This window comes from Mauremys reevesii, linkage group 3, assembly GCF_016161935.1.
Source record: "Mauremys reevesii isolate NIE-2019 linkage group 3, ASM1616193v1, whole genome shotgun sequence".
NCBI lineage: Eukaryota > Metazoa > Chordata > Testudines > Geoemydidae > Mauremys > Mauremys reevesii.
The window spans coordinates 40898505-40925504 of record NC_052625.1 but is presented as its reverse complement, the minus strand read 5'-3'; the positions used below and the strand labels follow the sequence as shown (position 1 = coordinate 40925504).

At 42.3% G+C, this 27000-nt stretch overlaps 1 protein-coding gene across 9 annotated transcripts in view; it reads right to left on the bottom strand.

The window, feature by feature from the left end:
* PRKCE (protein kinase C epsilon) overlaps positions 1 to 27000 on the bottom strand; it is a 501798-nt gene that overhangs the window by 43296 nt on the left and 431502 nt on the right. For all 9 annotated transcript variants that reach the window (XM_039531433.1, XM_039531437.1, XM_039531434.1 and 6 more), the window contains 2 exons: positions 8909 to 9047; positions 3638 to 3826 (listed from right to left, as the gene is read on the bottom strand). In XM_039531433.1, coding sequence (XP_039387367.1) covers positions 3638 to 3826; positions 8909 to 9047 — 328 coding nt within the window. The remainder of the gene's footprint in view (positions 1 to 3637; positions 3827 to 8908; positions 9048 to 27000) is intronic.

The following is a 27000-nucleotide window of genomic DNA, read 5'->3' as shown; positions in this document are numbered from 1 at the left end:
TCTATGGTCAGGCACAGAAAGAGATCAGTAACGCACTGACCACAGACAGTGGAAACCAGAGGAAACTCATCCCAAGCGTCTGAAGCCTACAGCAGCTCAAATCCCAAATTCCACTTATGTGATGGCTGCCATACTGTGGATTGAATTAAGGACCTCCAGACCTCCAAATCTGTACAGCCTGAGCTAAACCACCAGGCTCCAAGGCTGAGAGCTGGAGCAGACCTGTATCCTCTGTGGATCAGGTACAGAGGGAAATGCAAAGCACATTGGCAGTAGGCTAGATAGATATAGCCTTTCTCTCTGTCTCTTGCAGACAAACACAGTGCTGGGCACAATCTATCATGCATTCCAGCACTATCAGCAGTAAATAATCTCATTTGAATGAATAATTGTCTCTCTCACATGACAGAATGGAATTTTAAATAGCATCTCCTGCATATTCACAGAAACAGGCCTAAAAAGATCTGTTCTTGTAGGATAAGTAACATGGTGTCAGTAATGTTTACTGCAAAATTGTCCTTGGATTTTTTTTGTGGGAATTAAAAATGGAAAATTCATTCTTGCAAAAAAATTAAAAATTTAAAACACTGAACTGAAAATTACATTTGAGGTAAATGTATGTCGTTTTGTTAAACTTTCCCCAAACCCTATTTGAAGGGCTGTGAAAATGTAGTGTCTAAAGAACAAGACCCATGTCTGAGAGTACAATGTGAGGAAATAAACTGTTCCAAAGCTAATCCCTTGTTAGTATTCAGCAGTAAAATACAAAGACGCCTCTCTATTTCCTCTGTTTTTCCTGTTCTTCATCTGACAATGTGGCTAAAGTATTAGATGAAGATCACAAGTTTCTAATGTTCAGACAATAACTACAGACACAAGCAGATTGTTAAACATAAGGGGCCAGATGCTCAGCTGGTGTATACTGGCACAGTTCCATTGACTTCAACTGATTTACGCCGGCTGAGGAACTGGCCCAACCGGGAAAACATCTTTTTAAAATGTAAAATGTAAAAGATGGTTTATGATTGTAACTCTCTTTGTAGAGTTTAAAAAGGGCATTAATGATAACAAACTACAAACAGAAAGACATCAACAAGGGATCACAGTAAGGTAAAAATAAGCATGGCTTGTATCAAAAGATATTGGCAGAAGAACAGACTAACCAGAATTATAAACTGACAACAAAACAGCATTACAGGAAACCAACCTATTATGTGTCATTGCATTTATTTTTCACAAAAATGTGTCGCTTACACAATAGGCCTGTGAATTATTTTCTCGGAGTGGTTAAGATTTATGGACGTGAGCTGTAACATTGGGATCAGTGTCTAAACCAGGGCCGGCTCCAGGCACCAGCTGAGCAAACTGGTGCTTGGGGCGGCAGATTGTAGGGGGCGGCATCCGCCCAATCCTAGGGCGGCACTGACGGTTTTTTTTCTGCTGCTCTGGCCGCCCTGTAGGGGGCAGAGGAGGGCAGCGCCCTGCAGCAAGCCCGGCAGGGCAGCCCACGTCCTTCCCTCCCCGCCGAACGGAGCAGCTGCAGCTCGGAGCCCTCCCAGTAGGCGGCGCGGAGGTGGTGAGCGCCCCGCTGAAGCCCTGGCTGCCCACCTGCTCTCTCCCCCCCGCTCCCTCCCCTCCCCGCATTAGCTCGGGCCGCACTCTGCAGCACAGGGAGTCACCTGGCTCCGGCCGCCCTGTAGGGTTTTTTGTTTTGTTCTCCCTGCTTTGCCGTTCCCCCAGCCCGGCTTTGCCGCTCCAGCCGCGCGGCAGGTTGGTTTTTTTTCCACCTGCTTTGCCGCTCCAGCCCTGCAGGTTTTTTTGTCTTTCCCCCACCCCGCTTCACCGCTCCGGCTGTGCTGCAGGTTTGGTTTTTTTCTTCCCTGCTTTGCCATTCCAGCTGCGCCGTTTTTTTGTCCCCCCCCACCCTGCTTTGCCGCTGTGGCTGCGCCGTGTTTTCTTTTTCTTTCTTCACCTGCTTTGCCGCTCCAGCTCCCTGTTCCCCCCGCCCCCTTTACCGCTCCAGCCCCACCGTGTTTTGTGTTTTATGTTGTTTTTTTTCCCCCCTGCATTGCTGCTCCGGCTCTGCTGCACTTTCCCCCCCCTCCCCCTTTGCCATTCCAGCCCCGCCGTTTTTTTGTCCCCCCCACCACCCTGCTTTGCCACTCTGGCCCCGCTGTGGTTTTGTTTTTGTTTTTGTTTTTTCCCCTGCTTTCCCGCTCTGGTGGCCCCCACCCCCCATTATTTTATTTTATTTTTTTTTTGCTTGGGACGGCAAAAAAGCCAGAGCCGGCCCTGGTCTAAACTCTCATGAAGACGAGAGTGTTGGGCCCCAGCTTTTTGTTTGGTTCATTATGGACAGGGGCCACTGTCAAAAGTCAGATCTGCACTCAGCTTCTCTAAAGTTCAGGGCTATTGGAATTTGAGGGTTTGGTTCATGCCCACATGAGCTATCTGTTCCCTTGACTCTATACAAGGACTTCCCCTAAAAATCCACATCTTACTGGGCTGTATCTTCTCCCCTGTCATGGAAACACTTGTGGTAGGGAGAAAGTGCCATGGTAACTCATCATGAAATGTTCAGTTTCAGAGCCATTCTTCACTCTTTTAGGAATCATATGATTTACATTTGTCTATCTCATTTGTGGTGCAAACAGTCAGCTAGACGTCTAGCTGTTAATGTTTCTGCCCAGAGCTTGCTGAAGATTCACAAATCCAGATGCACAATCAGGCCTATTGTATAAGCGACACATTTTTGTGAAAAATAAATGCAATGACACATAATAGGACACACGAAAGAGTCATTTCAGCTAAGGACAAGAATAAGGCGCATAAAAAGAGTCACTGAATGATGCTTCTTGTCCCAGTGCTGTCCAAGTCAGTGTTCACTCCAGCTTTCTGTGCCACTTGCAGAATGAAACCTTATACAGATCTCATTATGCTAAGACCCAACCTTTAAAGTTCTTCTCAAACTGAAAGCCTCAAATTTACCACTGGGATGCAGTACAGGACTGATGATTAAGTAGAATGTCCAGAATTACCTGGTGACATGTTTTGGCCACCTGACAAGTAAAACCCACCTGGATTTGACAAGATTCTGTCAATCACCCAGCTCACCCGGGGTGAAGGACCAAAGCAAAGTCACTTGCATTATAGTGGGAACATCTGTTTAAAAATGCCATTGTGTCAAGTAAGGAAAACAACATGCAGCTTTAAAATATTTTTTGACAACATGTTAAAAAAGGCAGCAGGGTGGCAAAATTTATATGTGGATTAAAATAAAAACATTGACACTGTTTCTTTAATTACATAATGCTTCCCCTGCTCCTAGTGAGCATGCAGTGTGTAAAGTGTCAGAGTGATAACACAGCTCTAGTTGATTGTGATTTTCCCTGAAACATGATTCTGCCTAGATTTATACAGCATACAACTGCAAGGAACACAAACATTCTGTTCCTTTCCCACAAGAAGTGTAATTTATCCCAGGACCCATTATCCTAATAGTGGCACTCTGAACTGTGGTTGAACTCCCAGTGGTGACTGTTCTGAACTCCTGAAGGTAAATTCAATTTTTAGCAAGGGAATAAAAAGAAGAAAAGAAAAAAAGGAAGAACGAGAGAAAAAGAAATGGAAGACTCACTGCTTTTAAAATGCTGACAGCTTCTTTGCTGAGCCAGACTGGGTAGAGCACATCGTCATGAAGGATGGATTCAAAGAGATCATCTTCATTGTCAGCTTCAAAAGGAGGTTGCCCAGCCATCATTTCATACATCAGAACACCCAAAGCCCACCAGTCTACCGAGGGACCATATTCTAACTCTTGGAGGATCTGTTAGGAAAACAGAGAGGTCACATTTAATAGGCAACTTGAGTGATACCTTCAGATGCATGTTTACTGATTAGACACAAGATGCTTATCCTACTACAGTGTCTCAGAGAAGCCAAATCCTATTGACTTCAATGGCAGTAGGCTTGGGCTTTTTACTTGTGCAGCTCCTATTAATATCAATCACATGGCTAAGTTTCAATGTGTTGCACTGAAAACCAACCTGCAGTAGTGTTCTCAGAAGCATTAACCAAGTTTATTGGTCTCCCCTAGCATGTTCATGAGTAAACGAGTTGTATAGCTTTCTATATTGTTTAAACCAAGTCGGGGAAAAGTCTACTGCATATGCAAAAAATTGGTGGTAAATGTAAATTCAGAACATAACTGCCATCATGGGTCAAACCAATGGTCTATCTAGCCCAGTATGTTGTCTCTGACAATGACCAATACCAGAGCTTCAGGGTGAGTGTACAGAACAGGGCCGATGGTGTAATCCTCCCCCGCCTTCCTTTCTCAGCTTCTGGCAGTTAGAGATTTAGGGTCGCCTGAGCATGGGGTTGCATCCCTGGCCATCTTGGCTAATAGCCATTGATGGACCTATCCTCCATGAACTTACTAAGGTCTTTTTTGAATCCAGTTATGCTTTTGGCCATCATAAGATTCCATAGCAATGAGTTCCATAGGTTAGTTGTGTGTTGCGTGAAAAGTACTACTTCTTGTTTGTATTAAATCTTCTGTCTGTTAAATTCATCAGGTGACACCTGGTTTTTGTATTATGGAAAAGGGTAAATAACACTTCCCTATTCACTTTTTCCACACCATTTATAATTTTATAGACCTCTATGATATCCCCCCTTAGTCGTCTCTTTTCTATGCTGAATAGCCTTAATCTTTTCAGTCTCTCCTCGTATGGAAGCTGTTCCATACCCTTGATCATCTTTGGTGCCCTTCTCTGAACTTTTACCAGTTCCATGATATCCTTTTTGAGATCAGGTGATCAGAACTGGACACAATATTCAAGTGTGAGTGTACCATGGATTTATATAGTGCCATTATGACGTTTTCTATCTTAATGTCTATCTCTTTCCTAATAGTTCTTAACATTGTTAGCCTTTTTGACCACTGCTGCATGTTGAGATGAACTTTTCAGAGAACTATCCACCAAGACCTCAAGATCTTTTTCTAGAGTGGTAATTAATTTAGAACCCATCCTATCATTGTCCCTGTCTTGAACACTATAAATTGATGTAGTTGATCTTGTTGCACAGAGATCTGCTAAAATTTATAACGGTCCTTTTAGTATGAATACTGGAAGCCAAAAGCATTCGCCTTTGAGAATTTTGTTGACAATAGGAAAACACGATACCCGTTCGTGCAGCATCAACCCCACTGTACTATACTAAAGATTGTAGACTTTGCTTTAATTATCTTTGCTTCTTGGGAAAACTGGCAGGTTTTCTACTTGTAGTGGCAGCAAGTTCCAATGTGTGACACAAGTAAGTCCAACTTTGCAGCAGACACCTCGGGTGGGTTAGAGTGATTGATTATTATTTTATTACTCCAGGGCTACTGTTATTTAAGGAACAAGCTTAATTGTTGACTTTAGTCTGTTGGAAAGGAATCTGCAGTTTGGCTGTAAAGTATCAACACAAGAAGGTGACAGTTTAAAAGAAAAGGTACCGAGACCCCGGGCTGATAGCTGTAATGGCAACCCACCATACACACACTCAAAGGTTATTAGCATTATAGCTGGAATCCTCTGGGTAGGGATTATTGTATTCAGCTCTAGTGAATGCTGATTGTACTGCATATAGAAAACCCATTCAATATTAATATAAGCGCAGGTATTGGTCTAAGATTTGAATCATAGTGCTTGGATCCAGATCTGAAATGTCCCCAAAATCTGTAGGTGGTTGGACCCTGTGTTTTGGTTTGTGATATTATAGAAATACATTATAGAAATGTCAGCTGCAAAGTTGTCCTCAGAATTGGACTTCTCTGTGGTCTGGTGTGGGAATGATCTTTGGATTTCACACTTTTGCTTTGGCATCCTGCCAATCAAGAGTAACATGAACGATATAGTGGTGACTCAAGAGGACAAAGCAGTAGGAAAGCTTGAGGAAAAGGAATGGTGGGAAGCAAACAAAAAGGGAAAATGAGTTTTGCCACGTTCAATGGGCCCAAATTTTCATCTGAAAATGTCTAGGAGTTTAGTACTGCCTTTTTATTTAGTAAAAATTTATAAAAGAATCCACAAAGTTCTGATTCTTTTTCCTAGTGGAGTAAAGAAATAATCTTCACAAAGCCAAAACCTTACACAAACTCATTTTGCTTTCCTTTTCTCATAGAATCATAGAATCTCAGGGTTGGAAGGGACCTCAGGAGGTCATCCAGTCCAACCCCCTGCTCAAAGCAGGACCAAACCCAACCCAGCACTGGAGTGCTCTCTCAAACTGCGCAAACCACCCTAGGCACAAATTGTGTAGCTTTAAAATGAGTTTCCTTGCCTTTGCACTTACCAATACTTGGTATCATCTAGTGCTAACAAATACAGATTTACACTTTATCTTTAATTAGCAACCAACATTTTTCCCCTGCAAAATAATGTTCGATGAAAAAAATGCTGATATAACTTTCTGCCCAGCATCCTTAGCACAAATGCAATATGTGTGAGATACATGTAGGCTGCCTTTACTAGAGGGGCCTCTGAACTTTATTGGGAATGTTCCAATTGGGAAGATCCTGTGCACTGCAATCCAGCCTTAGAGACCACAACTCCCATGATGCCTTGGGGAAAGAGAGAGATACTTGCTTTTCCAGGCAGTGCAGGGAGAGCAGGCAGTGGGCTCCATTTTTGGGGAGAGGAGCCAGATTACTGGTGTGGAGCTGTGTCCATACGAGGAGCTGCTGCTAGGAAGCCAGAAGCTGCTGCTGAGAGCCTGCTGGGGCTTTGATTGAGCAGGGAGCTTCAGAGGTAGGTTGGTGGCTTCACTGGAGCCAAGGGAGAGACTGTTGCTGTGCCTGGAGCTGACTGAGGTGGCCCTGCAGTGAAGGCAGTGTGAGTAACCCTCATTCCGGTTTGGGAAAGTATTTGCTCGGGAAGGGGCTCAGCAGAGAGCTGAGGAGAGGCAGAGTGATCTTCCCATCGAACCAGGACCCAGAGCTGCAGACATGTGTGGAGCCAGCTCCAATCATCAGAGGGGTTGTGCAGCTTGTTGCCTTGGCTGGCCTGACACACAGAACTAACAGAGCGCTGTTGCCAGCTGCAGATCTCCAAGCGCTCCCATGCATGTCTAGGACTCTGAAATCCAGAGGCGTGTCCACTGCGCGGTGGGGTAAATGGTGGCAGAGCAAATGCCAGTTACATAAGATTCATTTATTACTGTATATTATATTTGTTAATTGATTTTATTCAACTGCCTCCTGTGGATTTAAATTAGTAGTGACATATAATCTTATATACCCTGTTTCTTTAACTTGTTAAATAAAGGTGTGTTAACGCTAAATTAAGTATAGTGGATGTATATTATTTATAATTGGTATTTTTGAGTTAGACCAATGCCACAGATTTATTTATTAATTATTATTATCGTTGTTGTTATTACTATTTGCAGGGGTTTATTCCTGGAGGTTCCCAAGGCACACCATTGAGTGTGTACAGGGGCCAGCCAGGTGGAGGCACTGCCAGCTGTAAATTTCTTTAGTATAAAGGGACTACAGCAGCGGGGTGAACAGAGGATTCCCACCTATCCAACAGCACCACTGGGATACTCAGGATCTCCTTTCATGTCAACAACATCAGGCACCCAGGCGAGTGTTGCCTGTTCCGAGTAACCCAGGGAAGAAAGGGGGGTTAAATACAGGACAAAATTTTCAAGGATTGGTGACTAAACTTGAATGGGCAAATCTGTACAGCACCTGTTTGGCACATACCAATGCCTGTACTTGTAAAGGGAATCCATGTAAATGGTGCTGACTCAGCTTAGGCACCGACCTTTGAAAATGTATCCATGGTATTAAAATCTAGGTAACCTACAAATAGCATAGTGCTGTGTCATCGTTTTTATCCAAATATCACCCACTATGTGAATGTAAGTTATGTCCCTGATTTCCTTCAGAAATCCATCCATGCATAAATTTGCATATTTCCCATGCCATTTGGACGAACAGGGGAGTCTAGTATATGTCACGCATCAGTACCTCAGAGCAGAGAAACAACGATACTCCCATTCAGGTCTAACACAATATGATACCTACAGTATGTTACATTGTGTCAGATCATATCTATGTACATCTTATTACATGGGTGAACACATCCCTGTTTTTAGGCCAGGGTACAGGTCACTGCTGGTAGGGAGCATCCGATTACATCCAGCATCTGAAAGATTTAGAAGCACCTTCAATGCGGCAATAGGCTCATAAATGTGGACAAGGAGAAGAATAATGCAATGTGCCAGGAACACGTGTTAGGGGAAAATGTTAAATGACAACATCATGCAATAACAAATTGGTCACTTTAGCTTCAATTTGACATTTTTGTTCTTCACCTTCTAGTACAGAACAAGACAAATGACTAGATGATAAAAGAGCAAAAGTTGAGCATGTTTACCTGCTCGAGTCTTTTGGAAGTTGCAGCAAGGAGTGTATGACATGGGTATTTTGACATCTGGAGTGACTACTCAATTGAAAGGAAAGGTAACATGGAATGGGCAAATATCCAGTGGGAAAACGTTATACACTATTACCCACTAACGAAAGAATGACAGACAACTGGCTACCAGCAAAGCTAATCAATTTACTAGAGAATGCCATCAAATACAGTATAGGAAACTTTTTAAAAGCAAGGTTGCAACAGCTATCAAGTACAGAATCACAGACATTGCCTCTCCCTTACACTCAAAGGGCCAGATTTTGCGAACTACTGCTGCTGAGTAGGTTACTCCTTGTAGAGATCCGCATATTTCAACAGGATTATTCAAGTAGTGCAGATGACAGAATCTGGCCCACACTTTTCACCTTGCACATACAACAGATACAATATGATTACTGGCAATATTTGTATGTGAAGCCTGGTATAAAAAATACCTCTGGAGCTATGTAGTCTGGTGTTCCGCAAAATGTAGTGGTTGTTACTCCGTTCAGAATCCCTTCTTTACACATTCCGAAATCCGCCAGCTTGCAATGACCCTCTGCATCCAGAAGAATATTGTCCAATTTCAGGTCTCTGGGATAATAAAAAGGTGTAAGATTCAATATTTAACCCCCTCTCTCAAACAGGCCACATACTGCAAACATTTTAAGTACATGGCCCCCGTCTGATCCACAAACTATAGGAAAGCACAAACAGGTAAGTGCACAGCAAAAACAAACAGAATCAGCTGTTCGCTATGCGCATGTAGAGTTTGCAGGAGTCATTTTGGTGTAACAAGAAAACTGAGGGTACCAAGCACTTTGCAGGATTAGGCCCTTAAACTTTTGTCAGGTGCATAAAAGCACAAGCCTCAAGCCCAACCCAGCCGTACTCAGCACAGTATCAAGGATGAGTGTGAGAAGACTTGCCCCTGTATAATTCCCAAACCTAGGCCTGGCCAGAGGCCACTTTGGATTCCATCACACCTAAGGCCCTGTCTGCACAAGAGAGATTCACAGTGGACAAAGTCTAACAATGAAGTTATACCGGGGCCAAACTCTAATGTAGATCTGCTGTATCAGTGCAAAACGAGGCTTACCCCAGTCATGCTTACCTGGGCATGTGACTGAGTTACAGCAAACCCTGCTTTGCAGCACTGTGGTCTGTCTATATTAGGAGTCTGCACTGGTGTGTAACCAAACTGATGTAATTGCATCAGCACAAATTCCTTAATGTAAACAGAGGCTAAGAAAAGTAGAAGTAGCCATTCTAGCAACAAGGGTTCAAGTGTTGCTCCAGACATAGCCCTTTGCCATGCGAGAAGAAAGACACCAAACTATGATTCCAGCTTGACCCCAATCAGAGGTTCTGTCTACGCCTCCTACAGAGGCAGGCTCGGCAGGCTTTGCTTTTCCTTTGTCCTGCTGGAGTGGTGCAAAGAGTCAGAGTACGTTGGGGATCTGGCCTCGAAAACTGGTAGGAAGTTACCATTGCCAAAGGCTAGCAATGTTCTGAGATCTGAGCTTGGTGGTGCCTCCACCTGGCTGGCCCCTGTACACACTCCAGGGCAGGGGTGGGCAAATTGTGGCCCGGGGACCGCATCCAGCCCTCCAGACGTTTTAATCTGGCCCTCGAGTTCCTGCCGGGGAACGGGGTCGGAGGCTTGTCCCGCTCCAGCACTCCAGCCAGGGAGTGGGGTCCGGGGCTTGCCCCATACTGTGCGGCTCCTGGAAGCAGTGGCATGTCCCCCCTCAGGCTCCTACACATAGGGGCAGCCTTGGGGCTCCGCAGGCTGCCCCATGCGAAGCGCCGCCCCCGTAGCTCCCATTGGCCGGGAATTGCGACCAATGGGAGCTGCAGGGGTGGCACCTGTGGATGGGGCAGTGTGCAGAGCTGCCTGGCTGTGCCTCCGCGTAGGAGCCGGAGGGGAGACATGCTGCTGCTTGAGGCAAGCACCGCTCAGAACCTGCACCCCCTGATCCCCACTCCCTGCCCTCAGACCCCTCGGTCCCAGCCCAGAGCACTCTCCTGCACCCCTAACCTCTCATCCCCAGCCCCACCCCAGAGCCTGCACCCTGAGCCAGAGTCTTCACCCCCACCTGCACCCCAGCCCCCAATTTCATGAGCACTCATGGCCCGCTGTACCATTTCCATACCCATATGTGGCCCTTGGGCCAAAAAGCTTGCCCACCCCTACTCCAGGGCGTGCCTTGGGAACCTCCAGGAATAAACCTATTCTAATAATAAATAAATAAATAAATAATCTGTGGCATGGATTTAACTCAAAATACCAATTATAAATAATATATATCCAATATATTTAAATTAGAGAGCAATGTTCAATAATCCATCTTCCACACATTAAGGTAATATTTATATATCCTTTTAGGCTGAACGTGCACACAGAACACACTGCAATATGAAGGACTTTTAAGTCAAATAAGGACAGTTTTATTGTTCCAGCACTCAAAGAGCATCTCTTAAAGCCACTCTGTTCATTGTGCTAAATGTAACACTTAGCAGATTCTAAAATTGGCATATTTTTCAGTCCCGCAATCTGTGATTTTAAGAGAGGCACAGTACTGCCAACAACAGATTCCTCAGTGCTGGAGTTAAAAGCAAGAGTTGTCAAATACATCCAGGAAAGAAGACATCCTATCATAATTTGCATGAAAAAAATCACTTAAAAATATGGGATTGGGTTCCTCCACTAGAATTTTAGTTCAAAGTTCTGATTCCAACGAGAGAGAAGACTGAGGAGGATAAGCTCCCAGCCTTGCAATACCTCATTATTTTCTTTGCATAAAAAACAGTTCAGAAATAATCTCACAGGAATATAACACATTCATTGTTAAAGAGCAGCACAGCACATCCTAGCAGCTGGTTTCTAATCATTCTTAGCATGAATGTGTTTATGTCAAAAATACCCAACTTTCAGTTACTAGATTGGGAGGGGTCAAAAACATGTTGCGAAAGGGATATCCACCTTTCCTGTCTTGTATGGTATTTATACATTTTCTAAAAATACTGTTGATGATTATCTCATGATTTAATACAGTGGATACTGTGTACCATTAATTTACCTGTCACCTGCCTTAGGTTGGACCAAGAAGGGTAGAAAAACACTTGAATGAAAAAGCAAACAAGTAAAGAAACAAATTGATAAAAATAACAACAAAATAAGTAGAAAGTGTTTCTGCTTAGAGGTGCATTATACAATCTTTTTTATTGTTATTTATTAATGTAGACGTATACAAAACTTAAAGAAGTGTCTGTCTGGGCTCTGAACAATTCTGCCATACATTAAAAATACAAGCCAACAAATACAGACAAAAAAAAAGAAAAAGAAAAAAAGAAAGAAAAGAAAAATAGCCGTTTTTCCTAAGGCAAGGAAGGGAACAAAATCCCACTCTATGTTCACACTGTACCAAATACTCAGCTGGAGCCAACTATGCTAAAACAGACTTAGTAGTATTATTCAGCCTAATTTCAGCAGTATTTGCCTAACGTATATACCTAATAGGGAGATGTCTCTTTAAGAGACCTATGCGGGGGTGGGGATAGGAATGAGTTGTGTCTGGGTCATTGTTACTAGGCAGATTTACCACTCCCCATCCAGAAGTTTCTGGAATTGGGTTTGGTAGTTTTGGATATGCTCCAATAGGTTCCTTGCTGCTGGGGTCAGACTCCATGAGGGCAAGCGGTCAGAGCAACTGCTTTACAAAAGGCCATGTGCCCTGTGTGAGCTGGGAGGGGGAGGCTGTTTTCCCTAACTCTGAAGCATCTTGCAACAGGTTAATGACATTGTTAACCCTCCAACAGGGAAGCATGACCACTGTTAATTACAGAAAGGGGAAATTGGGAAGGAAAAATAATTTACTTCTATTTTAATTGTATACTTTGAACGTTGTTTGATTTTAGCCAAATTGTTTTAGTTAAATTGTCTCAACTAGTTTGATTCACCAACTTTCTCTTTAGATGTGATAATGAGAAAAAAGTCATTTATATTTTGCTATTCTCAGTTTTGTATTTTCTCGTAACGGTTTTTACAAAAATCTATATATTTAACTGAGTAGTTGGTTAATCAGTTAGCTGACTGGCTAACAGTGATTTCAGAAGAGGAAGAGTCTGCATGGATTCCAACTGAAGATTCCTACAAGCAAATGGAGAGAAGACATTGCTTTTGACTGACCTGTTTATATGTAATTCGTTTTCTTTATTTATATTTATGTGTAACTGTGAAGATAATGTATGAGGATTATAAATTAGCCATGTTATGTTCTAAAATTAAATTATTACATTAGAACATCAGAGTTGCGAACTGACCAGTCAACCACACACCTCATTTGGAACTGGAAGTATACGATCAGGCAAGAGCAGAGACTCTCTCCCCCCCCAAAAAAGCAAACACAGTACGGTGTTACATAAACTACTAAAAAAATAAAGGGAAAGCAGCATTTTTCTTCTGCACAGTAAATTTTCAAAGCTGTATTAAGTCAATATTCAGTTGTAAACTTTTGAAAGAACAACCAGAACGTTGTGTTAGCATTACAAACATTTCAGAGTTACAAAAAACCTACATTGCTGATGTGTTCATAACTCTGAGGTTCTATTGTATTATTTATTGTTTCTTTATCATAAGATTTTATAAAGTTATAAATTAAATTCATTCCTTTTGTTCCTGTTGGGACTTGAATGTGTGGAGTTTGACCCTGTGCAATCCTTGCTGAAAATCCTGAAAGACCGAATTCTGGGTCTCCAGCTACTTTTCTATGGGAGTTGGGGGGGTTTTTTGGGTACTGGAGAAGGGCAATGAAGTGAACTGTAGCCCACCCAAAGGTTATATTTGCAGAACTGAGGACCTCATTCCTAGTCAAATCACCCCAACCTTCCTTCAGCATGAACCAAGCATCGTCATCCACTGACAACCCAGCCATCCAAGAAATAATTAAAGGCAAAGTCACAAGAATCAACATTTTTAATTCCATGAATCTGCCCCACCTTGTGTCCCTCCACCCACAATGACAGGGATCATGTGAGCTAATCCCTTGGTACCAACTCTTCTCATTCAGGCAGCATTGCTCCACTCTGTTGGCAACTGTAAAGAGCCCCAGCTGACCATCCACATAAGGTCCTCCAGGGCAGGCCACAAAGTCTACTGTCCCAATACCAATGTAAGCACCCTCCTGAGTGCATTCCAGTACCACACAGGAAAAAAAGCCCCACCTCTAGGAACAAACAACAACAAAACAAAAAATCCCCCCCACGCCAACCCTTTCAACCTAGTGGGTCAACCATTTCCGCTCACCATCCTAGGTAAGTCCCAATTACAGAATTTCTCATTGTCATAGATAGGAGACAGATACTAACCAACTCAATCCTACCCCGCCAATGGGATGGGATAAATAAAACAAAAGAGTTAACGCCAAAAACCACACAAGCCCTCCATGAGACACTGCTTCCATCTGAGTCACAAGTGCTACACACACACGGATGTGTGTTCAAACAAGACTGTGACATCATTTAGTAGATCTAACAAAAAGAAGACTGGACTCTTGAAGTCTGGGAAATTTCTACTGTGTGCAAACACTCTGAGGAGAGTTGTGAAACCATTTACGTTCCAGGCTGAGCTAGCTGAGCTAATAAAGGGGTCAACTACAGCACCAAAGCAGTGCTGCCAGGAAATTAATTCTTCTAGGTGGAGGTTCAGAAACAAGCTTGTAATTGTAGGTGTTTTTTAACCTTCCAAATTTGGAAATCCCCACAACCTATGGAATAATAAAGGCTGAATTAGGAAGTTGAGCTGTTAGGGTCAAACAATCCCAGCATGATTACATTTGACACAATTTGGGAACCAATTCCAGCTAGTATCAAAACAGAAGTTAAGAACAGAAAGAAGGTCAGAATGTAGCTAATTATGATAGAGGATTGATGAAATTCAAGACACAGCTCAGATAACTGGAAACTCTGGAATTTGTAGTGGTAAGACTGATCCCGGAAGCTAACAATTCTTCTTACCTTTTAGCTTAACTCTCTGATCTTGGAATTGGGGATTTCCCAGTGCTGGCAGAGGTCACACTGGCAGCTGCTAGCATCTACTCTTTAACATTTCGTAAAGGCCAGCAGCATGCTTGGCAATGAATAGAAAATAGATGAATACATAATCACCACTCCAAGGATCTTCTAACCTAAAAACAATCCTAGAGAGCAATAAAACACAATAGCACCAGACTGCCATGTGGTGCAGAGGCATAGTGGTGCAGTCACTAGTTTTATTTGCTTATGGGTAGATAGACATTTGTAATGGGAAAGTTGGATAGAGACTCTAAGATAATTAATAGACAGGAAAATTCTGAATACATCGAAAGTGGATGATGCCATTTACATCACAAAAGTTTAAACCGACCTGCAAATGATCATCACATATTAATGCAGTGATTCTTGTAGCCTTCTTAATTTAAATGGTTAATATTTACTTGATTAGGGTTCACCTCTAGAAAGGATAAAGTATGTGAGTTATCATTAAATGGAGGATCCCTGAGACACACATGAGGAATAAAAAATCTTTGGTTAGCCAAGAATTCAACACCTATTATAATCATATAAAGGATGGTAAAAAAAAAAAAAGAACTTGTTTACTCATGGTCGCTTGTGGGGAAATCCATAGACAGGAAAGTGTATGACATCCTAGTTTCTACTATCTAGTCATCCTGATCGTCCCAGTTATGTTCTAGATGCCACTTTCTCTTATACCATGTTACGCTAGTGCCCATTTTAGCTTATGCATATTCATAATGCATATACATCCCTTTTCTTCTTATCTTAACTTCCACAACCAACTTATGTTGGGGGCCCCAATTCCTATAGGTTAATCAATCATTTACTTCATACTCATTATCATTTACAACAATAGTTGCTATGGCATTACTGAAGTTAATGCTTGTGACTTGTGATATATATTCATAAAAATCCCTAAAATATCAGTAATTCATATTTGTTGGTTCTTACTTCATCTTACTGCACTTATTTATACTTCACACTTGTGAGTCGAGGTCTGTTGTCTGTCATTTATTTATGTCAAGCTATACTTAGGCCTTTCCACTCGTGCTTACTGTCAGTACAGGTCCGTAGGCTTCCAGGTTCACTACTTGCATTACAGCAGAAGCCACACCTTTAGGCATCATTTGAAATCCTGCAAACGCTACATTCTGAATCTTTTCCAAACTGTGACCCTCATCGACTTTAAGGCCAGAGGGTACCATCATGATCATCTCCTGCATCATGATAATCTCCTGCACATTGCAGGCCACAGAACTTTGCCCACCCACTCCTGTAATAGACCCAGAACCTCTGGCTGAGTTACTGAAGTCCTCAAATCATTATTTAAAAACTTCAAGTTACAGAGAATCCTCCATTAGCACTATGCAAGTGACATGTGCCCTGTGTTGCAAAGGAATGTGAAAAACCCACAGGATTTCTGCCATTCTGAGCTGGGGGGAAATTCCTTCCCGATCTCAAATATGGCAATCAGTTAGACCTGAGCACGTGGGGAAAAGTCAGCAGCCAGACACCTAGGAAAGAATTCCCCGTGGTAACTCAGAGCCCTCCCCATCTAGTGCCCCCTCACTGGTCATTAGAGATATTTGCTACTAGCAGTCACAGACCAGCTCCATGCCAGTGTAGGCAGTCTCCTCATACCATCCCCTCCATAAATCTTTCAAGCTCAAGTTAGATTTTTTGCCCCACATTATTCCCCTTGGAAGGATGTTCCAGACTTCACTCCTCTGGCTTTTAGAAACCTTTGTCTAATTTTAAGCCTAAACTTATTGGTGGCCAGTTTATATCCATTTGTTCTTTTGTCAACATTAGCACTTAACTTAAATAACTCCTCCCCTTCCGTGGTATTTGTCCCTCTGATGTATTTATAGGGAGGAATCATATCTCCCCTCAGCCCACTTTTGGTTAAGCTAAACAAGCCAAGCTCTTCGAGTCTCCTCTCATAAGGTGGGTTTTCCATTCCTCTGATCATCCTGGTAGCCCTTCTCTGCACCTGTGCCAGTTTGAATGAATCTTTCTTAAACATGGGAGATGTGAAAGTAGAATGAATTATATTGTAAAAATAGAATGGATTAAAGAAATGCTGTATGTACCTTTAAGCAGAAATAAGAAATGTTGAAATACAGGTGTCAGGAAAAGAAACATTAAGGCATAAACAATGAGGCCACTTAAGCTAATGGTGAAATATTAACCAGAGATTGGTAAAAGTTCATAAGGAAATTAACTATGTATGTCTAGTCTCAGGTAAACTTGTCCGTTCTGCTTTCTTTGTCCTCTTGTTAAGTTCGCGCCCTTTTTATCTGTATAAAATAAGGTAGTGTGGGTCTTGGAAAGCACTCACATTATCTGGGTGTGTTAGCAGAACACTGTGCTAATAAAACAGAGTGGTCTGACAAATTGTGAGTCCTGAGTCTGACTTTGACAGAGACCATAATTGCACACAGTGTTCCAGATGAGGTCTCACCAGTGCTTTGTATAATGGTACTAACACTTCCCTGTTTCTGCTGGAAATACCTTCCTGATGCATCCCAGGATTGCATTAGCCATTTTTCATGGCCGCATCACGATGGCGTCTCATAGTCATCCTGTGATCAACCAATACACCCAGGTCTTTCTCTTCTGCTGTTGCTTCCAACTGATAAGTCCTCAGCTTACAGAAAAAAATTCTTGTTGTTAGTTCTTAAGTACATGACCTTGCATGTTGCATTATTAAATTCCCTCCCATTTCTATTACTCCAATTTTCCAGGTCACCCAGATCTTCCTCTCACTTGACCCTCACAGAAAGAAGTTCAGGGACCGCTTCGTCTAGTCAAAAAGACAGGTGGAGGGCTTGCAACCCTTAACTGCCAGTTGAGAACCCATATGTTAGTGGACTTTAAAATTATTCTTAACATAAGCAAAAAATATACTGGAGTATATGCTAAATTAGGAGAAATTTGAAAGAGACTTTAAAACAATAGCAGCACAATTCCTATAGCCAAATATGTAGGAAGCGAGGAGACAAGTTGAGGTTAACAAATTCATAGCTAGAACAGTCAAATGAAAATCTATCAAGGCTGCAAGACCCTCTGTACCTGAAACCATTGAGGAGTATTTGGTTAATTTACAGTTACCACATTTTAAAAAACAAATAGTTATACAACTCAGGGGAGGGGGGGGAGTCTAATAACTAAACTGACATATGGTAAGAGAGCTATAGGCTGAGGCACTTCACCCTGTCACACATAGAAAAGATGAAGAAACAAAGTGAGTATAACAGAAAAGAATGGTCAGGAAGCATATCTTTGCACCACACTGGGGTCAATGAAGAAACTGAAAGCAAGTAAAGAGCATCCCATGAGGACAAGAATTCAGAAGAGAGACCACCCCCACTAGAAAAAGGTGCCATGTTTTTTCATTCCTTAGAAAAATAGTATAGTATATTCTTCTTTGCTTTGATTAGCTGAGGATAGTATTTTCTTTAGGAATGTTTCACTTAAGTGTATGAAAAATGTGCATGTACATGCATGTGCCTGCATATATATGTGTGTGTGTGTGTGTGTGTGTGTGTGTGTGTGTGTGTGTGTGTGTGTGTGTGTGTTAGCAGGACAACTGCAAGGCTCTGTTATCCATCAGTCTAATTTCTTCCCTCTTATTACTCTATACCTATTTCACACTACCACCACATTTGTACATTACTTGAGTGAACACATGGTGCTCTTTGCATATGTTCCTTGGAGACAGAAAAGCTGATATGCAACCAATTATGGCTGCAGAAGAGCTGTATATACTGTGGCTTCCCCCACTTTTGTGATAACTCAAGTCCTGCTTGAGGTGTGGGAGATGTGGCCTACATCACTTCTTATCCAAGGTCTCCTGTGTGACAGTGTAAAGCCAATGGAGTAGTTTGTACAGATTTACCATATAAATTGCCTTCAGAACCAAATTCTCTCTCTCCTAACTACACTGCTCCAAAAACACTTCTATTTAAATGTGCAGTACCCTCTGCTGTGCAATTTACAATTACAGCAGTAACTTCTGATTGTGCAGCCATGAAAAATGATACTGTGATATTATTCTGGTGTCTGTGTTCACTAAACGTGTTCAAACTCAATAATAGAGGATGCTGAAAAGAACTATTTTATTTGAGTATAGTTTTAATTATACTTAGCACAGAGTTTAAGGAAGCTCTTTAAAAAATACTGAGCTTCCTCAACTCCCTTCAACTTCAGTGGGAGTTGGAGATATTCTGCATCTGGCTGGATTGATTTTTTTTTAAATAGGCATAGAAAGGGAGTAGCAGTTTTGACAGTGCTAAGGCCTGCGTTTCCCCAGAACTGCTCCAAGAAACAGCCAACTATTTTGTTAATTTGGATAGTGAGTAAATAGCCATCAATCTCTGCAATTTAGAATAACTGTCTACACAGAACGACTCATTCTGTCTTTTGTTTCCCAGTGTAAATGCCAGCTGTCTTCCCCTAAATCTGAACCTCTCAAATGATATAGTGTGAGGTAGCTCAGTGACAACAGTCTATTAGATTTCTTCTTTCTCCTTTTGCATTCTATTCTCAGGGACTAAGAAAAGTCATCTGTGTCTGGCAAAATGAGACCCCACAACATGAGAGGATTGCAAACAGCCCAACCAGTCATGCCAGGAAAATGCCCAAGTCACCTGAATGCAGTAGAAATATATTAAGCTCTCTTTTTCCTGGTTAGTGTGCCAAAATCTACTGTACAGACACAGTTCAGCTGACTTTAGCAATCGACCACCGAAAATATGCTCTTTTTCAACATTTCTTTTTTCAGGAAGCATTAAATAGAATAATTTGAGCCTTGGCTTTGATTTGTGAACACTTGCCAGCATCACAAATAACCATGCAAGCTGGCATGATTGAAGGATCTGTTCGAGAGAGATCCAGGACTACAGTAGCAAGGCTGGTGCAGGTCAGAACAGAGGTGCACGGACAGACGCCATGCAGCCTGTAGGCCACCAATGGAGGGGATGAGAATTTGTACAGTGCCCACTCAGACTGGGCCCAGTTCTGCAAAGAGCCCTTCCTGTAAGGTGCTGAGTGCTCTCACTTCTAATAAGAGTTGAGATTATCATGCAGGATTGGATGATTATAACCTGACATTAGCCAGTAGCCAGTGTTATAAGTACCTCATTTGTATAGCCACCAGAATGTCTCACACATATTTATTTAGCTAACACAGATAATTATATTTCCACTAGGCGAAGCAGATGCATTTAAATAACCAAAATGGGTTTCTACCAGTAACATCAGAACATCTGCCAAATACCACATACTATAGTCTTTGAATCAGGGTAAACATGAGCTCGTGAATATAAATCTACATTTGAACAACAAAATCAAGTAGCTAAGAAACACGGTCACGTACTGGTTTAAGCAAACAATCATTTAAGAAGGATATATATCTACAGCAGCTGTTTCTACTCTAACTTCAAAATAAAGAACAAAACCAAAAAACGTATGATTTTCAGTGTGGGTGGCACTGGATTCAAAAGATTCCAGGAGCCCAGAGATGCATTTATTTTAGAGGCTAATCATTGCATTGGAGGCAAGGATCAGTTGTTTTTTGTTTATTTGTTTTTGTTTTTTTTTATTTTTGAATTAAATGCAAAGTTGGGAGTTAAATAAAGGATCATAACTTATTGTAAGTGTGTAAAGAATGTCCAAGCTAGAGTAAAATGCTGGCAGTAATGTAAAGAAAGGGAGCAGCACTGTATATATTTACTCTTTAATTGGTCTGAATTGCTCAGAAAAGCAGGCTATATAAAAGAATCCTGAGGTCTTTCATAATTTTTAACTTCTATTTTGCCGCTGTTGTTTATAATAAACCCCTTGAACAGTGTACCTGAGATAATATCCATTGACATTGTTTTCTTCTATGGGAAAACCTGGCCTCCACTGCAAAGCTTGAATGGTCAGGATGTTCAGGGAGGGAGTCACAGGAGGTAGAAGGGAAGGAAACATCCCCTTCCAAGGCATGACGAGGCAATGGAACAATTCTAAGCTACTAGAGGTTGCGTTTGGAAGCATGAGAGTTCTTTATCCCATTATCACACAGCAATTAACAATATCAACTAGGTAGCAAACTGAAATTATTTTTCAACAAACCTGATTCTTCCACTTATGGAATTTAGGCCCAGATTCATTTAAGCATATTCTTACATGCTTACCGGAATATGGATGCTTTCCTGAATCAAGGCTTAATGGGCCTGTCTGGTGCCTGATACAAACTCACAATTTTCTGTCATTTTATTTGGTGCCGCATCTAAACGTTAGCAAGTGTACAGTACATCCCTTGATCACCAGAACCTCAGCTGTCTGAAATGTCATAAACTGAAAAAGGATTCTGTCTTCTCAAATCTATTAACGCTATTGGCATAATTATCCGAAACCTCAGTTCTTCAAGCATATTCATTGTCTCCCATAACATTCAGATAACTAATGTGTGGGGCATCTAAATCTCCAGGCGGCACTAGGGACCCAGGAGTGGTGTTATAGCCATGGGGCCCAAGACCGAACCTTCAAGCCCAGCGACCGAGTACTCCTCCTTCTCCCCTCTGAAGAGTCAAAACTGCTTGCCCAATGGCAGGGTGCTTATGACTTGATCCAGCGAGTGGGGCCAGTCATCTATGAAGTCCACCAACCAGACCGAAGAAAGAAGCAGATTTAGCACATAACCTTCTGAAGCCTTGGCATACATGGGATGGGTTGCTAGTTACCCCTCACCCACCCGAGCCAGCCTTAGGTCCCCAGGTCCTGGATATGGCCAAGACTGAGTAGCCTCAACTGAGGGACACCCTCTCCCCAGAACAACAGGAACAGGCTCACTGCCTGCTGGCTGCCTTTCGTACAACTTTTACCACCCTCCCCAGCCAGACTAGCATCATCCAGCACACCATTAAGACGAACCCGGGGAGGTGAATTGGGAAACCACTCGCCCGCTCCCGCGACAGACACAGGACGTTGTTGAAAGGGGGAGTCCAAGCGGTGATGGAGCTAGGAGTCATGGAATGATCACAGAGCGAATGGCACAGTCCCATCGCATTGGTTCCAAAGCCCGATGGGGCTCTCCAATTCTGCATAGATTTCTGAAGAGTGAACACGATATCAAAGTTTGACATGTACCCGATGCCCAGGATCAATGAACTCCTCAATCATCTGGGAAATACATCATGACCCTTGACCTCACAAAAGGCTACTGGCAGATCCTTGGATCTGAGCTCCAAAGAGAAGACCATGTTCACTATGCCGAGAGGGCTCCACTTCACTCAGATGCCTTGGGCCTCCATGGAGCCCCGGCAACCTTCTATCACCTGATGGACCACCTCCTGGACCCCCATACTGGGTACGCTGCGGCCTACCTGGATGATGTCACGGTATACAGCCGCCAGTGGGAGGAACATTAAAATCAGGTGGTTGCCGTCCTCTGGACCCTGCGAGAGGCTGGGCTCATGGCCAACCCAAAAAAATGTTGAATTGTCTGGCAGAAGACTGCATACCTGGGTTATACCTTTGGCAGGGGTCTCGTCCACCCCCTAAGAGGAAAGGTCCAGGCACTGCAGGCATGCCCGGCCGTGACGACAAAGCGCCAGGTACGATGGTTCTTACGTCTGGCTGGATACTACCAGCGCTTTGTGCCCCAATTCGCATCCCTTGCGGCCCCCCTCACGGCCCCTCGGAGCCATCCTCTCCCAGGAGGTGGATGGAGAAGAACATTCCATCCTCTACTTCAGCCACAAGCTTTTTCCTCGTGAGTGCAAATACTGGGTCATCAAGAAGGAGGCCCTCGCCGTAAAGAGGGTGATCAACGCACTCAGATACTATCTTCTGGGGGCCCCCTTCATCCTGATCACCGACCATGCACCCCTGCAGTGGCTGAACACCATGAAGAACTCTAACGCTAGGCTGATGCGCTGGTACCTTACCCTCCAGAAGTACCTCTTTACTGTCAGGCATCGGGCAGGTAAGGAGAACGCCAATGGTGATTTCTTCTCCTGCTTAGGGGTGAATCAAGAGACCAGCCCCAAAGATCAGGAGCTGGACTTGAGGGTGTGTGTATGTAGTGGGGTGGATTGGCCACCCACAGACCCGGAGGGGGAAGAACCCCTCATTGAACTCTAGTGGGTGGAGCCAGGCCATGCTCAACCCTCCCACCGGAAATCAGTGGGAGGGCCCGGAAGTACAAAAGACATGCTGGAGAACTCAGCTGGAATGCAGCCACCGGAGGAGCCAGATGCCTCCTTTGAGTTCCCGAGCTTGGAGGCTGCTGCAGATCTGAACACAGAGGCACTGCAGGCCCTGACAGAGGCCTGTGCATAAGGTAATGGTCTCAGTTGACAGTGGGTCTTAGAGAGGAGTTGAGTGGTTTTCTTTGTGAGCTTGTGATCCTGGTCATGCTGATGACCCCAGCCTGTCCTCTTGCTGTTGGTGATTTGACAGGCTTGAGATCTCCTCTTCCTATAAATAAATGGTCTCAAAGACTGAGGCCTAGCAAGGGGAATTGGGGACAAAACGGTTATGTACTTTTCATAACTGTTGTTCTTCGAGATGTGTTGCTCATGTCCACTCCATTCTAGCTGTGTACGTGCCCACGTGCACAGTCATTGGGAGATTTTTGCCTTAGGGGTATCCACAGGATTGGCTGTAGCACCCCCATGAGTGCCACGCTCATGTGCTGGTACATTAGGCGCTGCCGACCCTATGCACTCTCAGTTCCTTCTTGCCGGCAACTCCAAGAGAGGGGTAGGAAGATGGGTAACGGAATGAACATGAGTAACACATCTTGAAGAACAACAGTTACAAAAAGGTAAGTAACCATTTTTTCTTCTTCAAGTGCTTGCTCATGCCGATTCCATTCTAGGTGACTTACAAGCAGTATCCTCGGAGGTAGGCTCGAGTTCGCAGTCTAGTGGCTTGCAATACTGCTCTACTGAAGCCAGGATCATCCCAGGCCTCCTGGGTAAGTGTATAATGGGACGTGAATGTGTGGATAGATGACCAGGTGGCCACCCTACAGATGTCCTGGATAGCCACTAGGGACAGGAAAGCTGCTGAAGAGGTTTGCGCCCTGGTTGAGTGGGTGGTTACCTTTGCCTCATCGTAGCAGAAGTGAATGCATGCAGTGGATCCAAGAAGAAATTATTTGAGTGGACACTGGATGATCTTTCATCCTGCTGTTCATCCACCGTGACGAACAATTGCGTTGACTTGCGGAATGGCTGGGTCCTTTTAGTGTAGAAGGCTAGCGCCCACCTGATGTCTAGGGAATGCAATCTACACGCCTCCAACTTATGTGGCTCTTTAGCATAGGTGCAGCCAGGTATTAATTAAAACTGCCTGCTATGTGCGCTCCTAATTTTTTAAATCAAAATAACATTTAACCATTACTTGATAAAACCACCTGATGAAAGATGCTGAAAGGATGGTATGAATCTAGGAAATTCGAATCAGATCAAGTCTTGATAGTGGAATGCCTAAAAATGTCAACATGTCCCTAGACATGAAATTTATCCATAGACATGTTATCTTTAAGGATTACATTAAGATCAATCCAATAGGTTACTTTGACTTAAGAAATAACTCACACTTGTTTTTTGTGGTGCTTTTAATGTATATATGGTTAAAATGCCAAACCCACCATTATTTTGCAATGGAACAGTCATGATGAAAAATTAAAACAGAAAGGAAAGCAGTCACTGGATTTCATAAGCAATTTTTCTGGATAACAGTAGTACAAACATTCTTAGTGTTTTTACAGTCAGGATCTCATTGGGCAGAGGAGAAAAGAAAAAAAACCCCACAAACATAAATATCCACTTCACTGAGTGCTTTCTACTTCTATAGTACCTGCATTGCAGATAGGGAAACTGAGACAGATTGATTGGATGGTGTCCTCTTAACCTATGACATTTCCATCCAAAACGTTTTTTATCTACTGAAAAGATTAGAGAAAAATATTTTCCTTTATTTTCACACTATCTTTATTGTAAGTATTTGACAACATTGTATATATAGTCAATTCATGGGTATTCACCCATGAAAGCTCATGCTCCAATACGTCTGTTAGTCTATAAGGTGCCACAGGACTCTTTGCTGCTTTTACAGATCCAGACTAACACGGCTACTCCTCTGATACTTGACCTCTTTATGTAGATTTTCCATCACCAACGGCTTGATCCTGCTCCCATTCAAGTCAATAGAATATTGCCCATTTTTGCAGGATAAAGCCACCCACCCCAAATCAAATTCAAAAAGAAAAAAAATCTTCATTTGCCTTGATTAATATGAGTGATTATAAGATAAACCTCAGACAAATTATCTAGCTTTTGAAATTGAGATATGTAAAGATTATAATGCTTAACTATATAAGTGGAAAAACACCTTACACCGTTAATATATACATTTTCACAGACTAGCCACAGATTTAATACCATTGTTTAGACACAGAAAAGTGGGCTCTAAAGCAACATTATTCTATGTTGTTTCAGGCATTCAGAAAAAAACTCTACTCCCTCTCCTCCATTCTAACAAAAATAACAGAAGAAAAGCTGCTACTGTAATCAGCCATAATTGAAGGCATTTCCTGTATTTTGTTATCAAAATGTTTTTTTTTCCATTACATACCAAGTGAACTCTAGTAAGGTCAAGACACCAGAGAAAAACATGACCAATTATGCCTTTAGTCAAATGAATCAACTACTTTGCTCTTCTTTTCAGAAGCTGGAATCTAGATTTCATCTCAGGCCCCGTAATCTTATGTCCTAAGTCACATTTAAAGAAAAGAAAATGCTTCCACATTTACAATTACTTCAATACTATTTAGCTTGTCAGGCTTTTCCACGACTCCCATCACCTAAAAGCCATCGTTAACCTAAGCTCAGTACTTTAATTATATTACGTCGAAAAAACAAACCCTGTTCCAATATGATCTGAGCATGAGATAAGCACAACAGGATACAGAGATTTTCATTTATGACCACGATGCAGGGTCAAACTCTGCCCTCAACTGCAACTTTGTTGATTTCAATTATGTTGCCCTGTTGTCAATCAGGGTAGACTAGGGAAGTCAATGTAGTTACACCAGGGATGAATTGACCAACTGTTGTATGTTAAGGCCAATCCATGGTGCCTAAGTGTAAACTAGATGGAGGTATATTCTCTATATACTTATAAATAGCTTCAGTTAATCACGGAACTTGTGCATGTACACTGAGAGAAGAATAAGCAATATAGTCCATAGTAACTTAGTTCACCCACAGCAGCCCTCTTCATAAAGGGCCTTATGTGTTCTAATAACTAGGCAGAACAAGGAGAGTTAAGAAAAGCATAGAGTAATATTCGTTTACGCCTAACCAATAATGTTACTGAAATTATATTTTTTAAATTGCTCATACTTTGCATTTGGGGCCTGATCTTGAAACGTGCTAAGCAGCCATTGCTCCAGTTGAGTAGGATTTGAATTTGTAGTATAGTCAACAACATTGTTGCTTTAAAAGACTCCACCCTCCTCTTCCCCCCGTTAGCTTTTTTGACTCTTCTTCAGTTTTCTTGTTTTAATCAAACCTGGAGGGGGAACTGAATTAAAATCAGGGTTCCCTATTTTTTTCCTAGAGGTAAAATCTGGTTTCTTCACAGGCTTCAAACAATAGTTTTGTTGGCAGCAGGTTAAAATGTTGCCTCCTGGCAAGACAGGATCTATTTTCAAGCATATTGTGGGCTTGGGAGGTGGAAAATCCTGAAAATCCTATGCTTTTGGTCACTAAGCCTGCAGCTGGATGGAGAATGTAAGTCCAAGTATGAGGCAGAGAAGACAGAGAGCTAGCTCATCATCCATGCAACTGCTGCTGGAATACCACATGCAGTCCTGGTATCCACAATTCAAGAAGGATGTTGATAAACTGGAGATGGTTAAGAAAAGAACCATAAGAATAATTAAAGGGTTGGAAAACACGCCTTATAGCTATGCTTGGCAGAATTCAATTTTTTTAAATAATTTCAATGAATAATAACAATGTTTATTTCTAAGCATTTTTTCTTATTTTTATCAATTTAAAACTTCACAGTTGTGGGAAACCATGGGGGGAGAGCATCAAACATCAATTATTTAATGACAACAGATGTTGAGATTCAAAAAGTTAAAGCTTTATAACTGTTAAAACACAAATTGTCAACATGTCAAAACAGACAAAGTAAATTTCCTTAAACGCTAATAAGTCCTCAAGCAGTATTTTTCTTACTTCACCTATATGTATATTTCTATTATTATTGATGGAAATATTTGTCCTTGGTTTGTGAATGTAACATGAAATCGACATTTACCAATAAAAATGTAATCCTTCCAAGCCTACTTATAGTAATAGACTCAAGAAGCTCTATCTATTTAGTTTAACAAAGACAAGGTTAAGGGATGACTAGTATGTACAAGGGGAACCAATATTTGATAATAAGCTCTTCAAATCTAGCCAACAAAGGTATAAAA